Genomic DNA, 19,366 nt, shown 5'->3' with positions numbered 1-19,366 from the left:
CCTATAATATTTAACAGTATGGGAAAAATACGTGTGAATTAGTGACAAAACTATCACAAAATAGCCACGTGTTACTTAGACTTTGCTCATGGTGGAGACAGATAATATCACATAGGCAAGTAATGCAGTATCTAAGTATTCAAAAATACATATCTTCAGGTCCCTTTATATAATTTTCTCAGGTTACAAACCACCTGTTTGAAGAACCCGGAAAACACTTCGGACTGGATCTGGTTTCTTTTAACCTCCAGAGAGGACGAGAGTTTGGAATTCCTGGATACACAGCTTACAGGTACAGTATTTAGACCTAGTGAGAATAAACTAGATTATTCGAAACCAAGGTTGTTCGGGTTGAAGATATATCTTAATTAGGGAAAGGAGATTACAGTATTTTGTGTCTTCAGCTGGCTCTTTCTTTGCAATTGTAATGTTAAGCAAACAAAAAAATCATAAACCAAACTGCTTTTTTTGACAGGAAATGGTGTGGTCTTCCCCAAGTCAACGGCTTCGAAGACTTAGCCAACTACATGACTAATAAGACAGCCTACAAATATAGTACATTGTTCAGGTGAGAAGTAAATCAATGGAGCCTTGTACTATAATAATAAAATTATTAATAATATTATTTGTTTCAGTTCAGGGTCATATACAGAGATGCACTGATGGGGTGATTAGAACCATATTGTTAGCCTAACAAGGGTTGTTTATTTTTATTACGCTGATAGTGTATCTGGCTGGGAGTGAGTTCAGTTTAGCTTTCAGATCATCTGTGAAAGGGTTACGGATGACAATTCGTTATCCCCTTTTGACACAGAACTGCTTTGTGGAGAACCAGCGATTTAATATGCCACTTGAATAAAAGGGTACATCGCTTTTGTGAAGTTTCAGGGAGAGTGTCAGGTAGTACACTCAATCAAGTGCTCTTCTCACATTAAAAAAACAAAAGAAAACATGAGGAGCTGGAATTGATGAAAGGTCATAGTTCTGCAATTCTTTCAGGATATAAATACAAGTTTCGGTCGAGTGGCTAGATATAAATCCCAAGTGGTCATAAAAAATGTACCATATGGAGAAGCCTAACTAAAAGAACACACTCACATATGTGATCGTAAGCTATTGCAGGATCGTGTTGAACGTTGCCGTTCACAAGAGATTCATGCAGGCGTTCACAGTAATAAAATGTTCCAGCCAAGAGGCTGTGATTGTGTCCGCTCTATTTTGTGTTGATGTTAAGGAGGAAGGGGGAAGGCGGGTTACATTGCAAATTTTGAGAATGATTTTTGATGGAAGTATTTAAGTTCATTATATCATTTTGAGGGATGAGAAATAAGGTCCCCATTTAAACAAAAACGATCAGCCGTAGAATCGTGAATAATGCTATACTGATCAAAATTTAGTTACGCGATTCTCCCAGGGCGTATAAACTTTAATAGTTAGGGTGAAATCAGTTAGTGTCTGAAAGCAAAGTGAAGAATGGAAACTCTTACTTGGAAAAAGCTAGGTAATTAAAGATAATCATCCCCTGTACTATGAGTTGTTCTGTGCATAAGACCTCACTAATGAAAATATGTCTATAGATGGATCACGTACATTTCAGAATATCAAATAGCATTCATGACCCCTTTCATGCAACTTGCACTAAACATACTGTCGTCAGCAAAATTCACTTTCATTCATCGAGAGACAGAAAATTACTATCCTTCTAGTCTTTGTGGGCTGGAAGAATTCTTATCAACAACTGAAAGAGAGCGCGATTACAACGTAATGCACAATGTTTTTGTGTGTAATAAAGGCAATAAAATCTATGCGTTAATAATATTTTGGTATTAAAATTCATCAGCAAGTAGTTCCCGACGTGCGTATGTATGTTTATGTTTCCCTTCAGTCTATTGAAAAGGCGATAAATTTCTCTTTTATGTCTGATCGAAGATCAGATATATCCCCACCTGATTCTTGTCGATAATCTGACAGCGCTATTTCCAAACTTCTTGTCCGAAATTGATATACCTCATCCGTTTGAGTAAAAGGACACTCCCAAGCCACTTCGTGTCTAAAAGGAAATATATGTCCTTTCCAATTCATGTCTAAAGCTAGATATATATCTCTCATCTACTTGAGTAAAACCAGATCCATCTGTAGACCACATCTTGTCTGAAAGGAGACTCCTTGTCCTTTTATTTTATGTCAAAAAGAGGTACTTTCCCCTTCTAGTTCTTGCTTAAAACCAGATGTTTTTGATGTTCCATTACCAACAGGCACGTGGACGACATTGACCTCTGGAGCGCTGGAGTTTCTGAGCGGCCACTACGTGGCTCTCTGTTAGGCGCAACCTTCTCGTGCATCGTGGCACACCAAATGGCGCGGATTCGTAGAGGAGACAGGTACTGGTACGAACTCCCTGGCCAGCCATCGTCGTTTACGATTGGTAAGTAGAATTTTCTGCGTACGCGCTGTCTCTGACCAGGAAGAACGAGGCAGAGAATAGAACAAGAAAGAACGCACCCAGTTTTTGCTTGAGATGTTTCCCAAGTCTCAGAAAGAACATGAAGTGTACTATGTATGTAATAAAGCACATATGCTCGCGTAGTCATACCTAAAAACATAAGCTTCCGAACAATTATGAATATGCAAACAGAAATCGAACACGTGCTATTCTCGAGGAAATTACTATTACACATTTTTTTTTTAAATTCATCAGCCAGTGGGATAAACAATGACTGCCTAGCCCACGTCCGACAGAACGAGGGAAAAGAACGGGAATAAAAAAAAAATAGTGCTTAACGCCGAAGGAAGCAACAAAATAACATATTGAAAGGTAGAAGAATGTTCGTCGCGGAAAGCGGAAGAAGAAAGAGAATTTTAACGTCCTTAACCTTTCTTACATTTCCGACAGTCTCTCAACCTTGCAGAAGCTGTTAAACAGCTAAAACCAGTGCCGAATTTAGAAGTGTGCTAAGAAGTGTAACACAAGGATACTAGCCAAAAGGGATCCATTTTTACTATAAATGCCGATAAATTAGGATATTCTTCACTTCTTTATAAATGTAGAAACATTCAATATCTCTACGTATCTATCTTGTCGTCATAATTACTAATTGTTGTTCAGAAAGATCATTGAGCATGCTGATATTCATAAAATAAGACTGGTTACATCTCTAGCGGATGAACAGTTGGCGCCCATCACAGTTATGAGTGTTGCATATGTTAGAGGCTCAAGAAACCACGTTTTGATGACTTATCAGACGACTTTGTAAGTATAAAATCTTGCAAGGTGCCAGGCTTTTGCCTACTGTATGACAATGACTGGAGATCTCTGAAAATCTATTGATTTTAATTATAGTCCTACATACTGCTCACCGAGTGGCAAGACTAGGGATGTTGTTTAGGTCTAACTTTGTACGAAGTGATTTTGTATGATGTTTCCTCTTTATTACTAATAGAACATTTTTTTGCCTTTATTACGAATAGAACATTATTTTTTGCCTTTATTACGAATAGAACATTATTTTTTGCCTTTATTACGAATAGAACAAGATGAAACTGATGAAGTGACTGCGTTGTTCATCGGGAAGGACAAAGTAAGTTTTACATTGATGTAATCTAGTTTCAGCCTTAGTCTCTTACTGTTGATTCACTTGGGTTTTTCTCGTGATATGTTTAAACCGCGGTTTAAGCTTGACGTGTAAATAAGAAAGTGTGTGTGTGTGTTTTCGCGACGAGCATTTTAATGTGTACAAATAGCAAGTTTTTTCCGTTTTCTTTCAAGGCCACCCAATTCCTCCAATGCTGTTACTTATACGTTTTCTTTCTAAGCCTTTGATTTTTTTCAGTTGACAAATTTCTTTTCCGTTTTCTGTCCAAACCCTCATTTTCCCTTGAATCAGTATTTTATAGATTTTTTTCAAATGTTAGAGGTTGTTAGGCTATTTTTCCTACGATGTTTAAAATCGTATATTTCTTTGCAGATGCTTCCATCTAAATCTTATTACACTTTTAGACCAACGTCTTGACCTCCGAAAGCGATTAATTGCCCCAGTATTCATTAAAGACCAGATAATTTTCTCCAACGATTCATTTTTAATGTTCTACCAAACTAACTTCTATTATTTCTGGTCATTTTAGTTTTCTGTAAAATAAAACCATTGTGCAGGCTTTGTCTGTCCGTCCGCACTTTATTCTGTCTGCACTTTTTCTCAGATCAGATCTCAAAAACTATTGAGGCTAGAGGGCTGCAAATTGGTATGTTGATCATCCACACTCCAATCATCAAACATACCAAATTGCAGCCCTCTAGCCTCAGTAGTTTTCATTTTATGTAAGGTTAAAGTTAGCCATAATCGTGCTTCTGGCAACGATATAGGATAGGCCACCACCGAGACCACTGAAAGATAGATCCATTTTCGGTGGCCTTGATTATGCGCTGTAGCGAATGTACAGAAAACTCGATTGCGCCGAGGAAACTTCGGCGCATTTTTTACTTGTTTATATTTACATTGGTTTTATTTCCGCTTCCCTCTCCAGATCAGTTGCAGTCTATTCGGAAAACCAGTCTGGCAAGGGTCTTATGTGATAACACCGACAACATCAAAACCGTTCAGATATACCCAATGGTCCTCACTGATCACGAAATGTAAGTACTCGATATAGTTTCTTGTCAAATATGGATTTACTTTATCTTTTCTGCAGAAGAAGAACGCAATAACAATATTAATCATAATAGAAATCATGACAAGCTTGCAGCAGGATTCTGTAGTCAAGATGTAAATTGAACTGTTAATGAATTCGTGAGGGACCGTCACGTATACTCATCAAAATAACTTGGCTATTTTTTTAAACTGGTGAAAAATGTTTGCTGTTACCAGAACCTAAGAAAAAGTCTAAATAATTTAGTATATAGAGTAAATCATTTTAGCATATGAAATTACTATAATACATTAGTAACGCAAAACTGAATTCATATAATTAGCGAACGACCTTACTCTACTTCCAGTTTAAAAGGCTGGTGTGGGCTAATTTAACCATGTGCTAAAAAATTTTGCCCCTTTCTTCCAGAAATCCTCGAGTGCCCTGTCGCAGCGCCCTTTTGCCCAGTTTAAATCTACTGCCATGGTTAGAAATTCCGGAGAACTGAAATCGACAGATTTCAAGTCTGTCTGAAGAACAGTGAGCTGACCAGTTTGTTTATTTTCGTCAGTGGAAGATGCACTAAGAAAACGCGGTTGTAAGGTGACGAATGAAAAGTCAAAATTGTTATGCGTATCACGGTTGCGATACTTTGCCATACTGCATGTGCACGAACTTTCAAGAAACGAATTTCTATCACTAGAAATAAATTCCTCTAATTCTTCATTAGCCGGTCGGAGAGTCGAACGCTGGGCCAACAGCGTGCTAGCCGAGAGCTCTACCCACCACTCCAATGAGGAACTACTTTTCCAAAAGCTCTCGGTGAGGCCAGCGAACAAACAGCGATGAGTAAGCATCTCCGTCTAATCTAGAGCAGTGAACGATAAAATTCCCCAAAATCAGCTCATTGTTAATGAATATCAATTGAGGGGCAACCCTCTTAAGGCCAGTTTACTTCACCAAATTAGATACACTTATATTTTGGATAACTGTGGTTTCATTCATACAAATATTTTCCTACTTTGAATACCTAAGCGTGCCATTTTGTCTTTGAAGAGCATCCCAGCTTTGGCTTCTATTTCAGGTTAATGGAAATAAAGTAATGCTACAATATTGTAAATAAAATATTAAGCTACATTATGGTTTAGTCCTTTTAATTATTACTTCGTCGTTAATGATGACGCAAGCCTTTCTTAATAAAATTTAGTTTAATTTATGAGTTTCAATTAAAACCTTATACAGTGATTACATAACAACGACAAAAAATAAAAAAAAAAAAAGCTTCAGCGTAAAATGCTTCGCAAGAACAATACGATAATCTTCATGAAGTGTAATATAACTTTTCATTACTGAAAAAAAATTCTAAACACGCTTTTATTAAAGTGTACTGAAAAGTAATAAACAATTTTTGAGACACACCAGGATTTTCTTACAATTAATGTCTGCAAAAATAAAGCGTGGGCGCCAAACGTTGAAGGAAATGCTACAAAAAAATATATATATTTTTTATTTCTTGTGGCATTTCCTTCCATGTTTGCCGACCACGCTTTCATTTTTGCAGACACGATTAATTGTAAGAAAATCCTGGTGTGTCTCAAAAAATTATTTTTTAGTTTTTAGTGCATTTTAATAAAAGTTTCACAAAATTATATTTTTCATTTTATATTTTTTAGTTTTGGCAGAACTTGTAACCGATTTATGATTAACTGAATGAAATTTAATGTGATATCCTGTCAAGCCAAAAAAAGAGGTTTGAAAAATCCATAGGGTTATTAACTTATTCTACCTAGTCAAAGATGATATGAAAATTAGAGGAGTTTCATACAAATCCTGAGATACTGGGAGAGGTCATTGTAAGGTTACTAAAGGTCACTGCCGACCTACTGATCATGTAAGGTTGTATTGTCACCGGGGTTGAGTAACCATGCAAAATTTCAAGTCCATCGGATGAAGGGAACAGGTCGGAAACTGAGTTACAAGATTTGACTCAGACAGATGCAGAAATCAAGTTAAATAAAAGCATGTAAAAAGTGGCTGGGAACTTCCACAGAGTTTATTCCATTCTCATTTTCAAGAACTGTAAAACCCTACGATCATCAACAAAAGGTAAACTGTTCAATTGCGTTACTAACAAGGAGAGTTCATACAATACTACATATGCCCTCTCCGTACAACCCAACTGATTTGCCACCCATTCTCTTTAGTGAAAAACGTTTTGGGTGGGTTGAGGTTTACGAGACAGAAAATTTCTATTATTAAAAATATAGGTCAACAAACAAAGATAGTAAAACCGAACATGAATATGGCTATCTTTTTTGTAACGTGCAAACCATTCATACAGAAAAAGCCTAAAAGGACATTATTTTCATACACAAGTTCCCACAGATCAGCATCACCGTCATGAATAAGAGAAAATGAAAAAAAGTGCAGTAAGCCATAGTCAAGGCCAATGTCAGATAGTGTGCCACCACAGTCCTGGGCTAAAAGAAAATGCCATACAACATCTACAGAAACAGTTCATGATGAAGACGATCGCCGACAGGCATTGCATCCACAACATTCAGAGACTGCTATTCTTCCAAATATTTGCAAGCTCCTCTAACAAGCTAATAAGATGAAGAATGCTGGAAGCAGCAACCTAACATGCTAGCATAAACTCATACTTATACATGTATGTATTTATGCAGTTGGCTGTATGTATAAATAACATTTATAAATATAAACCATAACCCAACATTATATGATTTATATATATATATATATATATATATATATATATATATATATATATATATATATATATATATATATATATATATATATATATATAATTACAAATTTGGTCCAGGATGGCAAATGAAATATTGATTTTGAATTTAACCTTAGGAGCCACTTACCCAGAACCAAATAGGTAATAAAATGCAACACTCAAGATAACTTACCCTAGTGTAACCTCTACAATAAAAGGAAAGGTTGCCATGAAAGCCCTTAGGTATAATAAATTACTTTATTTCACACAGTTAAACTAGCTGTGTGAAATAAAGTAATTTATTATAACTAGGGGCTTTCATGGCGACCTTTCCTTTTATTGTAGAGGTAACACTAGAGTAAGTTATCTTGTGTGCTACATTTTATTACATATTTGATTTTGGGTATGTGGCTCCTAAGGCCAAATTCAAAATCAATATTTATTTCATTTGCCATCCCGAGCCAAATAAGTAACATTGGCGACCTTGCCAGGATCTCTGTAAAAAATAGCATAATAGCTTCTGCTAGCTAGCTTACAGAGTTGAAATGAACCTAGAATAAATTAGTTGCAAAGCAATAACTCACAAGGCATATTTAAAGGTTGGACAGAAATGAGGAGATGACAGGTAAGAGATTAAATATCAGTATTAACTATAAAAATTGCTTTATGTAGCAAATTGTGAATAATCCCATGTTTAAAAAATTAATTTGTGATAATATACCAAAAGTGAGAGCGAAAGTGGATAGCAGTGGAACGATTTTAAAATTCCCTCCTGGGGAACGTCTCCCGAGCTAGCCAGAGAAGTGAGTTGTCTAGTTAGGATTTTCTTGTTACTTTGCATGCCAGCAAGTAGTGCATGAAAATAGAATCCCTAGCTAGATTACCTTAGTGCACGTGACATGAGAATAGTGTGTGCAGCTTCTCTCAGATAGGCAAAGGGACATTTTGACACTCCATAGGACATAGGAATAACATGTCTGGCAACTCTACTCCAGCTAAAAATAGACTGTATCCACCATGGATTCACTTGTTCCGACCCACCTCACTCACTCGCCTCCACCTCAACACTTGTTTCTGAATTTCATAGTAATGTAAACTTCCTATTGGTGTTTTAAGAAAGTAATTTACGTCTATACATAAGCATGGATCATTCCATCAGAAAAAATGTTGTTTTCTCATTTTGTATCGTAAAGTAATGAAAGAATGCATGTGTTCGTTCGAGTGACGTCATTTGAGTAGATGATGATAGTAGCTCTGCACACTCGCTCTTAGCTGTCAGCAGCCATTTTGAATTTGTTTATTTGTAAACTTTACCACGTGACTCATCCCGCCAAAACAAGGGAAGACCTTGAGCGTCATAACAACTCAGTGTTATTTATCTACTGCACTGTCATTATACACTTAACACATTCCATTACAGCGGACCCCGCTAGATCGTGGTTCAGCAATCGTGGATTCAGTACTTAGCGGTTTTTTCTGTGAATCATATCTCCAAATATATTGTGGGGAAATTCACTAATTTGTGGATTTTTTCTTAGATCAATATTCACTAATTACTGTATTTTCATTTTTTTCGTGACTAAATACGTTTTTTATGATAAAGTATTTATTAATTTCAAATATTAATATTGATGTAAACACAGTAAAATATCAATCAAATGTTAAAATAAAATCCCTCAATATTGATTTATTATCATTGTAATATGTCCTGTATAAAAAAATTATGTTCACCCCCTCTCTCTTAGTTGTATTTTAGTTCTCTCTCTCTCTCTCTCTCTCTCTCTCTCTCTCTCTCTCTCTCTTACTGAGATAAGGGAGAGCTAATTTTTATGCATATGTAACGTACATTTTTTTATGATAATTTATTTTCATATTTTTAAATAATATTAATGTAAATACAGCAAAATGTCAATCAAATGTTAAAGGAAAATCCCTCAATATCGACCTATTATCATGTAATATGTACTGTATAAAGAAAGATGTTCTCTCTCTCTCTCTCTCTCTCTCTCTCTCTCTCTCTCTCTCTCTCTCTCTCTCTCTTTCCATGACAACACACTATTGGCTAAAAGAGTTGAAAGTAGTCAATTACAAAGCTTGTAGATTGATGCTTTGGTTTGTACTGTCACTAGTGTGTGAGTTTTCTCTCTCTCTCTCTCTCTCTCTCTCTCTCTCTCTCTCTCTCTCTCTCTCTCTTCCATTCTCAGTTCTCTCCCTCTCTCTCTATCTTACTGAGATGAGAGAATTTTTATGCATATGTAATACTCGTATGTATGTTTATTGGCTTTTTATGATAAATAAATGATTGACTAATTTTCAAATATCAATATTAATGCAAACACAGCAAAATATTAATTCACTAAAGAAAATATAGTGAATTATGTACGATTTTAGTTCAATAAATTGTTTTTCCTGATCTTTTTCTGTCTCCAACTTAGGGGGAGGGATGAAGGCGTAACTGTCAATCATCTTGACATATTGACCATGAAAGGGTTAGCACCTGGGCAAAGAGTCTCTCTCTCTCTCTCTCTCTCTCTCTCTCTCTCTCTCTCTCTCTCTCTCTCTCTCTCTCTTTATGCCAAAGGATACTAGTAGAATGTGAGATAGATAGATAGATAGATAGATGGATAGATAAAAAGGAGAATGGTTATATTTAAATATTATATATATATATATATATATATATATATATATATATATATATATATATATATATATGTGTGTGTGTGTGTGTGTGTGTGTGTATTACATGTGTATATAATTTATATATATATATATATATATATATATATATATATATATATATATATATATATGGTCTCAACATATTTTATTGTTAAACTGATGTAAACAACTCAGTTCAGCCCCTCTCTCTCTCTCTCTCTCTCTCTCTCTCTCTCTCTCTCTCTCTCTCTCTCTCTCTCTCTCTCTCTCTCTCTCTCTCTCTTTATGCCCAAGGATACTTGTAGAATGTGAGAGATGTAAGGATTAGAAGTAGCGACCACACAGCAGGGTATGTTACCTTAATGCTGATTGGCTTGTAGGCTTGTAGCAGAGACGGCATTGGCTGGAAAGATTAGAAGAACCAATCACAGAGCAGGACATCAGCTCTACTAGTTGCTGATTGGCTTGTAGCTCCAATGCTTAGTTAGGGAGTTCTCCCTCTTTTATTATGATTGATTTTAGTTGAATGTTTACCGATACTGCATATTCTTATAACCTAGTTTTGTGAATTATTGTTTATTTACCTTTGTGTACATACTGTCACTAGTGTATTAAACAGTTTTTGAATGTACATGTGTATTTCTCTCTCTCTCTCTCTCTCTCTCTCTCTCTCTCTCTCTCTCTCTCTCTCTCTCTCAGGGGTAACTTTATTAGTTTCCCATATGGCTATGAGCCATATATTTTTAAGGGTAAAATAATGCTGTAAGATAACTTTAAAATATTAAAGTGTTTTAGGAAAATAGTTTAAGGTATAATTTTGTGTGAACTATTAAAATAAGCGGTTATAAGCATTTTAGTTTAAGGTATACTATACTCAGTTCACCTCTCTCTCTCTCTCTCTCTCTCTCTCTCTCTCTCTCTCTCTCTCTCTATCAGGGGTAACTTTATTAGTTTCACATGTGGCTGTGAGCCATATATTTTTAAGGGTTATAATGCTATAAGATGACTTTGAAATGATATGACGTGTTTTAGGATAATAGTTTAATGTATAATTTTATTTGAACTATTAAAATAAACATTTAAAAGTATTCTAGTTTAAGGTATACTGTACTCAATTCATCCCATTCTCTTTCTCTCTCTCTCTCTCTCTCTCTCTCTCTCTCCATGATGACAGCTATTATCTGGAAGGGTTTGAAGTAGCCAGTCACACAGCAGGGTACCAGCGTTCCTCGATGCTGATTGGTTTGAAATAGGAAGTTACTTTTAAGGGTTTTTAGAGGGGGGCGGCGGTTTCAATATGTCGGAGATTTTCGGTATTCACCGGTGGTTGTGATCCCCAACCCCCACCAATATGGGGGGGTCGACTGTGTCTGAATGCACTTTTGATATAATTGTTCAGGAATCATCATCCCAGTGTTAAATATTTGCTAATTAATTGTAGTAACGGAAAAAGAACACACACTATATCCAAGCATGAGAGTATCCTATTGCATTGGTTAAAAGGTAAACTATTTATTAAACTATAGGCTATATGCTTCTTGGTTGAGAGAGAGAGAGAGAGAGAGAGAGAGAGAGAACTTCAGTTATTCTTTTTATGTATGCTCTTCATTATCCAGATTCATGAGAGGTATGTTTTTGGTAAATGTGTTGAAATATCACTGGAATATAAACTATTACTCTACAGCAGTCGAGTAATGGAACAAAAATAAAAACCAAACCCTGGGAGAATGCCATACTTTTAGCATGTCCCATTGGCTGAGACACTCATTACTTGTGGAAAATATTTCACAGGCTTATTCATTAAGCAATTTTAGGATTACTGAGCGGGTGCTCGAGCTGTGTCTTAAAAGAAAAGAACGGCACTCCAAACCCATAACTGCAGTTGAGCGAACTGCGCCGTGGGTAATTCTCAAGCCTTGTGTTTTTCTGCAAGCAACTACTGCACATTGCGTGCATATCTCTGAGCGTGTGTTGACAAATGCTGCTTCGGCCAGGGTGACTGCAGACACGGATCTTGCAGGCCCACCAAGACTTCCTCCCTCACGGTGAAAGGAAATCTGCAACCTTTGGTTCTTAGGAACTAGCTGCCCATGAGTGCTAACCAAGAGATTTACCCTTCACAGTGCCACTAATCTGGTGCGTTGCCATCCAAGTAACCCACCTGAAGTGTTTTGTTTTCCTTTTTCTTTTACTAATCGTGGGCACTCTGCTTCGCTCAGATTACCATTTTCTTCAGTACATTTTGTTGTATGACAAATTAATGTTGTTCCTCGGAACACACCAGCACACCAGTGCCACCAAGAAAGAGTCCTGTGTTGTACACAACCACACCCGTGCATTTGGACGCAGAGTGCCAACACCAGCGTGTCCACCCACAGTACCATGAGTCACTGCGGTGTCTGTGAGTCCCAGAGCCTTTTCGCTCACCAAGGACCGCTCCATTTAGTGTGACCTTTGAACGGCACACTCAGCCACAGTGCCACTTTACTGAAAGGTGCCATTCCAGTGAAGTGTCACCAAGTTAAGGGACACTCCCCCAAAATTACTGTTATTCCCAGGCCATTTCCATACTCCCTAACCTACCAGAATCATGTCGGCAGAACATTATCAAACCTTCTTGAATCTGGGGAAGGAGGCTGGTTTTGCGGGAAGAGAGCTCACCTAGTGGGCTCAAGAACAGCTAGATGCCGTACTCCAAAGGGAGAAACAGGAAGAAAGATCGAAGAAGGCGAGAGAAGAACAAAGGAAGTATGAAGAAGCAAAAGAAGAAAGAGAAAGGAAGGAGAGGGAAGCCAGGGAAGAAAGAACAAAGGAAGGAGAGAGAAGAACAAATTATGAGCTAGCTCTAAAAGAAAAGGAGATCGAGCTTGAGAAATCCTGGCAAGACATTGCTGTGTAAAGTCACCACATCGGTGCCAGGATAGTGTTTCGAGTCACGCCTAAAACGTGCCAGGTCACGCATTTTAATCATTTTTACTTTATGGTATTTATACGAATGTCACACATTGTGTATCACATGTTTCTTCATTCACAGGCATCAAGACTGTATCCATATTGTAGCTCTGTATGTTTTGTATTGTAATTTGTACTCGTTCACTGCATATTATTGTTTATTGTTTCGACCTCAGGTCACAGTCAATTCCATTGTCTCTCGCGGCCCGGCGTCAGTCGGCCGCAATATAAGCTGCCTGGATCTGTAATAAAGTAGCAGTAACTTTTACCTGCTCGTTTCTTTGACACATTACAGTGGTGACCCCGGAGTATCCCAGAGCCATTAGCGGACTCACACGGCGACTCAGTCTTGGCTCCAGGATTTCTCCAAAACGCTCTTAGCGGCCTAAACACGGCGCTGTAACCAGCGTTTGAGCGTGCTGACTCGTCGGCGCACCCCACCAGCGCCACTAGCGGAACCACACGGCGCACGAAAGTGCGTACTGACGCGAAAGTACCCCACTCCAGTAAGGGGTCAAAGGAGCGAGCATGGACGCGGATATCCTCCTTCATGCAGTTAAACGCGGACCCGCGGACTCGGAGGTTTACCTACCTCCCATCACAGCCGCGCCCGCCCCCGCATCGAGGCCCTCCCGCAACTCCACACCAGCGCCCGAACACACGACGGCGGGGCAACACAATCGCGGGCCACCCTCACCGTAAAGCTGCCGCCCGTTTACGCAGGGGAACCCATCGATGTGGCTGCGCAGGGTGGAGAGCCACTTCAGAATCGCGGACCTCACGGACGAAATCCTACAGGCCACCCTCACCAAGGCAACCGCCTTGGCACACCAGGATCCCAAGGCTCCCCTCCAGCTGACGACAGACGCCAGTAACGTCGCCTGCGGTGCTGTTCTGGAGCAAATCATCAACGGCGCCCCAGCCCATCGCCTTCTTCAGCAAGAAGTTCAGTCCCGCAGAGACCCGCTACAGCACCTTCGACAGGGAACTCTGCGCAATGCCCGCGCAGTTCGGCACTTCAAGTTCCTCCTGGAGGGGACGCCCTTCACAATCTTCACAGACCACCAGCCACTGGTTCACGCCTTCACGAAGCAGGGGACGCATGGTCTTCCAGACAGCAGCGCCACCTCTCAGCCATAGCCGAATTTACCTGTTCCTCAGGTACCTCCCGGCAAGAAAAATCCCGTAGCAGACGCCCTCTCCAGAGTCGAGTTGAACGCAGTGCAGCTTGGTGTAGATTACCAGGACCTTGCCAGAGAACAGGCCGCTGACCCACAAACCCCAGCATACCGCACCGCCATCACATCCCTCAGTGGCGGGACGTGACCCTCGCCCCGAAGGCCCCAGCCTGCTCTGTGACATCAGCACAGGCCAGCCCCCCTTTGGTTCCAGCCTCACGCTGCCGCCAGGTATTCGACATAATTCACGGCCTCTCACCCCTCCGGCAGGACCACGGCCAAACTGCTTTCAAAAAGTTCGTCTGGCACGGGGTGCAAAAAGGACGCCACGGCCTGGGCAAAACAGTGCCTGCAGTGCCAGACCAGTAAAGTGGGTCGTCACACGCAGTCGGGGTAGGCGAGTTCCCACAGCCAGGGCGCCGCCGGCCACATCCACATCGACGTCGTCGAGCCCCTTCCCCATCAGGCGGATCCAGATACCTCCTGACGGTGGTAGACCGTTCGACGAGGTGGCCCGAAGCCACACCCATGCAAGAAGCCACCGTCAGCGCGTGCGCTGAGGCCCTGCTCTCCAGTTGGATTAGCCGCCGGCGCCCGGACCACATCACAACCGACAGGGGCCGCCTTCCTCTCCGAGTTGTGGTCTGCCCTGGCTCAACTGCTGGGAACCACGCACCACACCACCACAGCGTACAACCCAGCGGCCAACGGCCTGGTCGAACGGTTCCACAGGTCCCTAAAGTCATCCCTCATGGCCCGCTGCACCGCCGAGGACTGGAAACATCAGCTGCCGTGGGTCCTCCTCGGGTTGAGGACCGCCCCAGAGCCGGCGGCACCCGTCCGCAGCTGAACAAACCTATGGGGAACCCCTCGTGGTGCCGGGAGAGCTCGTGACGGATGAACGCCACTCCCCATCACTGCAGAGGCTCCGCGACGTGGCGGCAAGTTCGCCCCTTGCAGGCGCTCATACATCGACAAAGCAACCACCTTCATGCCGCCACAGCTGTCATCCGCCACCCACGTCTTCGTCAGAGTCGACGCCGTCCGTCCACCACTAACTAAGCCCTACAGGGGACCCTTCCGCGTGCTGGAACGGAACAGCAAGGCGTTCCAGCTGGCACTCCCAGGCAAGGACAACTGGGTTTCCATAGACCGGCTAAAGCCCGCCTTCCTGTCGGAGAGTCCCGGCAGCAACGCAGCACCCCTTCCGCCCAACCGCACTCCAGCACGCCCTCACCCCGCAGGCGCCGCCCAGGAAGGGACCGCCCAACCAGCAGCCTCACAGGCGGGAGGCCCCTCCGTTATCTTCAAGGAGCCGCGGCACCCTTCAGCGCCCCAGCAGATACAGGGATTAGTCGACGCGTCCCTCGTCTTGGGGAGAGTATTTGTAAAGTCACCACATCGGCGCCAGGATAGTGTTTCGGCGGCGCCATTAATTAAGTCTCCGCTGAGCTTGTTTTCTTTGGTGACTTCCCATTTTCTTCCAGCTCAATTAGTCACGCCTAAAACGTGCCAGGTCACGCATTTTAATCATTTTTACTTTATGGTATTTATACGAATGTCACACATTGTGTATCACATGTTTCTTCATTCACAGGCATCAAGACTGTATCCATATTGTAGCTCTGTATGTTTTGTATTGTAATTTGTACTCGTTCACTGCATATTATTGTTTATTGTTTCAACCTCAGGTCACAGTCAATTCCATTGTCTCTGTGACCCCCGGCGTCAGTCGGCCGCAATATAAGCTGCCTGGATCTGTAATAAAGTAGCAGTAACTTTTACCTGCTCGTTTCTTTGACACCTTACAGCTGCAGCTCTAGCACAACAACAAACCACTAACCCCACACCTGCCATGTCTAATCCTCCTATATCCAGTATCAACTCACTGATAGATACCAAAGTGGACTGACGACGAGCCAGAGGCACGGTTGAAGGACGTACAGGCATTTTTTACAAACTACACTACCACCTAGATGGAGATGGTCTTACTTCCCTCTAAGCATATGGAAGGTAAAGCTAAGGCCGCCCTCTGCACACTGTATAGTGGAAAAAGGGGAGATGTGAGATCACACCAGAAAAATGAAGACAAGGGTTTAGGGCTCTCCCGAAAGAAATTGGTCAGACCTGGGTTGAATGGGCCCATCATAAGACCCAAGCGGGACAGTGCTGGTTTAATGCCCTGGAGTGCAAGGAGTTCAAGGAGCTGTTCAACTGGATGATGCTGGAGAATTTCTTCCAGTGTGCTCCTGGGTCCCTCGCCATGTACCTGAACAACAAGCAACCCAAAACACTCGTGGAAGGCTGTTGTATGGCTGGCGATTGGGAAACCTTCAACTCGTCTTCCAGCACGTCTCACCGACAAATAGTGCCACCTGGTCATCTCTCAGGGCCAGCTTGCCAGAAGAACAGACTCCCTGCAAAACCTCCAGTATGTAACCACTGCCATAAAAAGGGACACTCAGAATCTGAGTGCATCTTTAAAGGGGGAGCTATCAAAAAGCAACCTTCTGAGCAGTCCAAGAACCCAAATGGTGCCTCTCCATCCACTGGCAAGCAAACCTCATCACCCATTGACACCACAGTCAGTCAAGCCCATCCAGAGGTCCCCTCCTGCAAAGGCTTTGGTGTCCTCAGTCACTACAGTGTTGGATATCATGCCTGCCCACAGCATGGAAAAACTACCAAGCACGTCAACCTTATCAGTGCCACGTCCGCTGCGGCATGGTCTGCTGACACTCCTCACCCCAAGAGGTTGTATACCCCAACAGTCTCAGTGGCTCCCATTGACAGCTCTAGCTCACCAGTGGATCTGCCAGCTACAGTGGTTACCACGTCAGACATCTGTCTGATTGCCAAGTCCTGAGTGCCAGCCAGTGCCACTGTAGATGAAAAGACCAACTGGACAATTACTTGGGTCAAGGGTTTCACTAAGTCCATCCCTACAGTCGAGCTCCAGGTCACAATACCTTGGGGTGCTCAGAATCAACTCACTGGTGTGGTAAGTAAAATTAGACACAGAGTCAAGTTCCCATTAGGACGAGATGAGACCTCCTCTGGGGATGACCTTTCCCAACACTCCATTGTCTGGCTACCCCTGCGATGGAGGCATCGACTGTAGCATCACCTGACGAGAGTAGCCACATTGGAGGGCTTGCCACAGTCAACAGAATCACCTTCCACCTGACGAATTTGTCGATGGAAGGGGCATTGCATTCACAGTGCCAATTAAAGCCTGGTCCTCCCTCTTCACAAAAGGACTGCCACCAAAAACTTCTCCCTCACAGCAAAAGGAAGCTAGCAAGAAACAGTACCACTATAGGACATGCAAAATGAAAGTGCACTCCACAAATTGGTTGGGATGCCCAGCAAGCAATGCATGGTGGTCAGCAAATACAGAAACATTCCTGGAGGCTCTGACCTCCTCCGGAGACAAGAATCTCTGCCTCAGCCCAACTCAGGGTCACCTAGGGTCTTTGCACCCCTGGGTTCCTTGTCAGGCCCTCATGACCCAAGATCTCTGCCAGTGCCACTTGAGCACCCTGAGGAGTGCCATCCTCCGTCCCCCGCAGATGTTGAGCAGTTACCAGAATTGATCCCTGAGCCTGGCCCTGACTTAGTGTCAGTGCCAGTGCCAAACCATGTCTCCAATCTTCCTTCGAGAGGTCATACAAATTTAATTGAGTTGGTCATTGCAAATTGTGAACCTCACACACCCAATAACCCTTCTTCCTCATCACCTCAGTCATCAGAGGATGAACCTCTTGTGGACCCTACTACTTCACCTCTTGTTGGCCAGGAACTGTCCTGCTGTGACGCAGTTGCTATCGCCCATGCTTCAGTTGTCGCAGCAGCCAGAGTAGGGAGCCTTCCAGTAGCTTCTCGGGTTACCCCTGACTTTGCTCCTGAAGGCACCCCTGGCCTTTCCCCGGACTCATTGCCCTCATCACCTCCTAGGACTTTTGTAGATAGACCTTGGAGGAGCCTGAAGAAGAGAAAAGGGTGGAAAAGGTCCAGTTAGCCTATCAGAGCCATGAGCTCTCCTTGACACTCACTGTCCATTGGAGCACAGTGCCTTCCATCAAGGAGTGATCCAAGTGCAAGTCCTGTATAATTTGATATTTGTGTATTTTTATGCCATAAGCAATGTGTTCATTTCATAATAACAAAGGTAATTCAATGGTGTGGGATTGAATTGTTATGTGCCATCAGTACACCCCCTCGATCCACTACCACGTGTTGTGTTCAGTCTGCATAACCACGTGCATTCTAACTGCAGATTGGAGTAGTCAGCTGTGGATACTGTCCTTGTGGCTGTCAGTTCAAAAGGGTCTTTTAGGGATGTCCATTTCAAAGTCCTTCTGACTATCAAATCCAAAGTCCTTTAGGGACATCAATTTAAAAGTCCTTTAGGGACATCAATTTAAAAGTCCTTTAGGGACATCAATTTAAAAGTCCTTTAGGGACGTCAATTTAAAAGTCCTTTAGGGACGTCAATTTAAAAGTCCTTTAGGGACGTCAATTTAAAAGTCAGTTGTGACTTCCAATTTAAAAGTCAGTTGTGACTTCCAATTTAAAAGTCAGTTGTGACTTCCAATTTAAAAGTCAGTTGTGACTTCCAATTTAAAAGTCAGTTGTGACTTCCAATTTAAAAGTCAGTTGTGACTTCCAATTTAAAAGTCAGTTGTGACTTCAATTTAAAAGTCAGTTGTGACTTCCAATTTAAAAGTCAGTTGTGACTTCCAATTTAAAAGTCAGTTGTCACAACTGACTTTTTTGTGACTTTTAAATTGAGAAGTCAATAATAACTTCAATTTAAAAGTCAGTTGTGGCTTCCAATTTAAAAGTCAGTTGTGGCTTCCTATTTAAAAGTCAGTTGTGACTTCCAATTTAAAAGTCAGTTGTGACTTCCAATTTAAAAGTCAGTTGTGACTTCCAATTTAAAGTCAGTTGTGACTTCCAATTTAAAAGTCAGTTGTGACTTCCAATTTAAAAGTCCTTTGTGACTTCCAATTTAAAAGTCCTTTGTGACTTCCAATTTAAAAGTCCTTTGTGACTTCCAATTTAAAAGTCCTTTGTGACTTCCAATTTCAAAGTCAGTTGTGACTTCCAATTTCAAAGTCAGTTGTGACTTCCAATTTCAAAGTCAGTTGTGACTTCCAATTTCAAAGTCAGTTGTGACTTCCAATTTCAAAGTCAGTTG

General features: G+C 41.6%; 1 protein-coding gene and 1 long non-coding RNA gene across 2 annotated transcripts in view; one reads left to right on the top strand and one right to left on the bottom strand.

Moving 5' to 3' along the window:
• The window catches only part of LOC136824982 (peroxidase-like), a 67,786-nt gene extending 61,909 nt beyond the window's left edge, over positions 1 to 5,877 (top strand). The window contains exons 14-18 of the mRNA XM_067080968.1: positions 183 to 292; positions 476 to 568; positions 2,256 to 2,425; positions 4,522 to 4,630; positions 5,053 to 5,877. Coding sequence (XP_066937069.1) covers positions 183 to 292; positions 476 to 568; positions 2,256 to 2,425; positions 4,522 to 4,630; positions 5,053 to 5,131 — 561 coding nt within the window. The 3' untranslated portion in view covers positions 5,132 to 5,877. The remainder of the gene's footprint in view (positions 1 to 182; positions 293 to 475; positions 569 to 2,255; positions 2,426 to 4,521; positions 4,631 to 5,052) is intronic.
• LOC136824987 (uncharacterized) overlaps positions 1 to 19,366 on the bottom strand; it is a 172,340-nt gene that overhangs the window by 104,859 nt on the left and 48,115 nt on the right. The window lies entirely within an intron of this gene.

Source organism: Macrobrachium rosenbergii, chromosome 36, assembly GCF_040412425.1.
Source record: "Macrobrachium rosenbergii isolate ZJJX-2024 chromosome 36, ASM4041242v1, whole genome shotgun sequence".
NCBI lineage: Eukaryota > Metazoa > Arthropoda > Malacostraca > Decapoda > Palaemonidae > Macrobrachium > Macrobrachium rosenbergii.
This window is presented reverse-complemented; position numbering and strand designations above follow the sequence as displayed.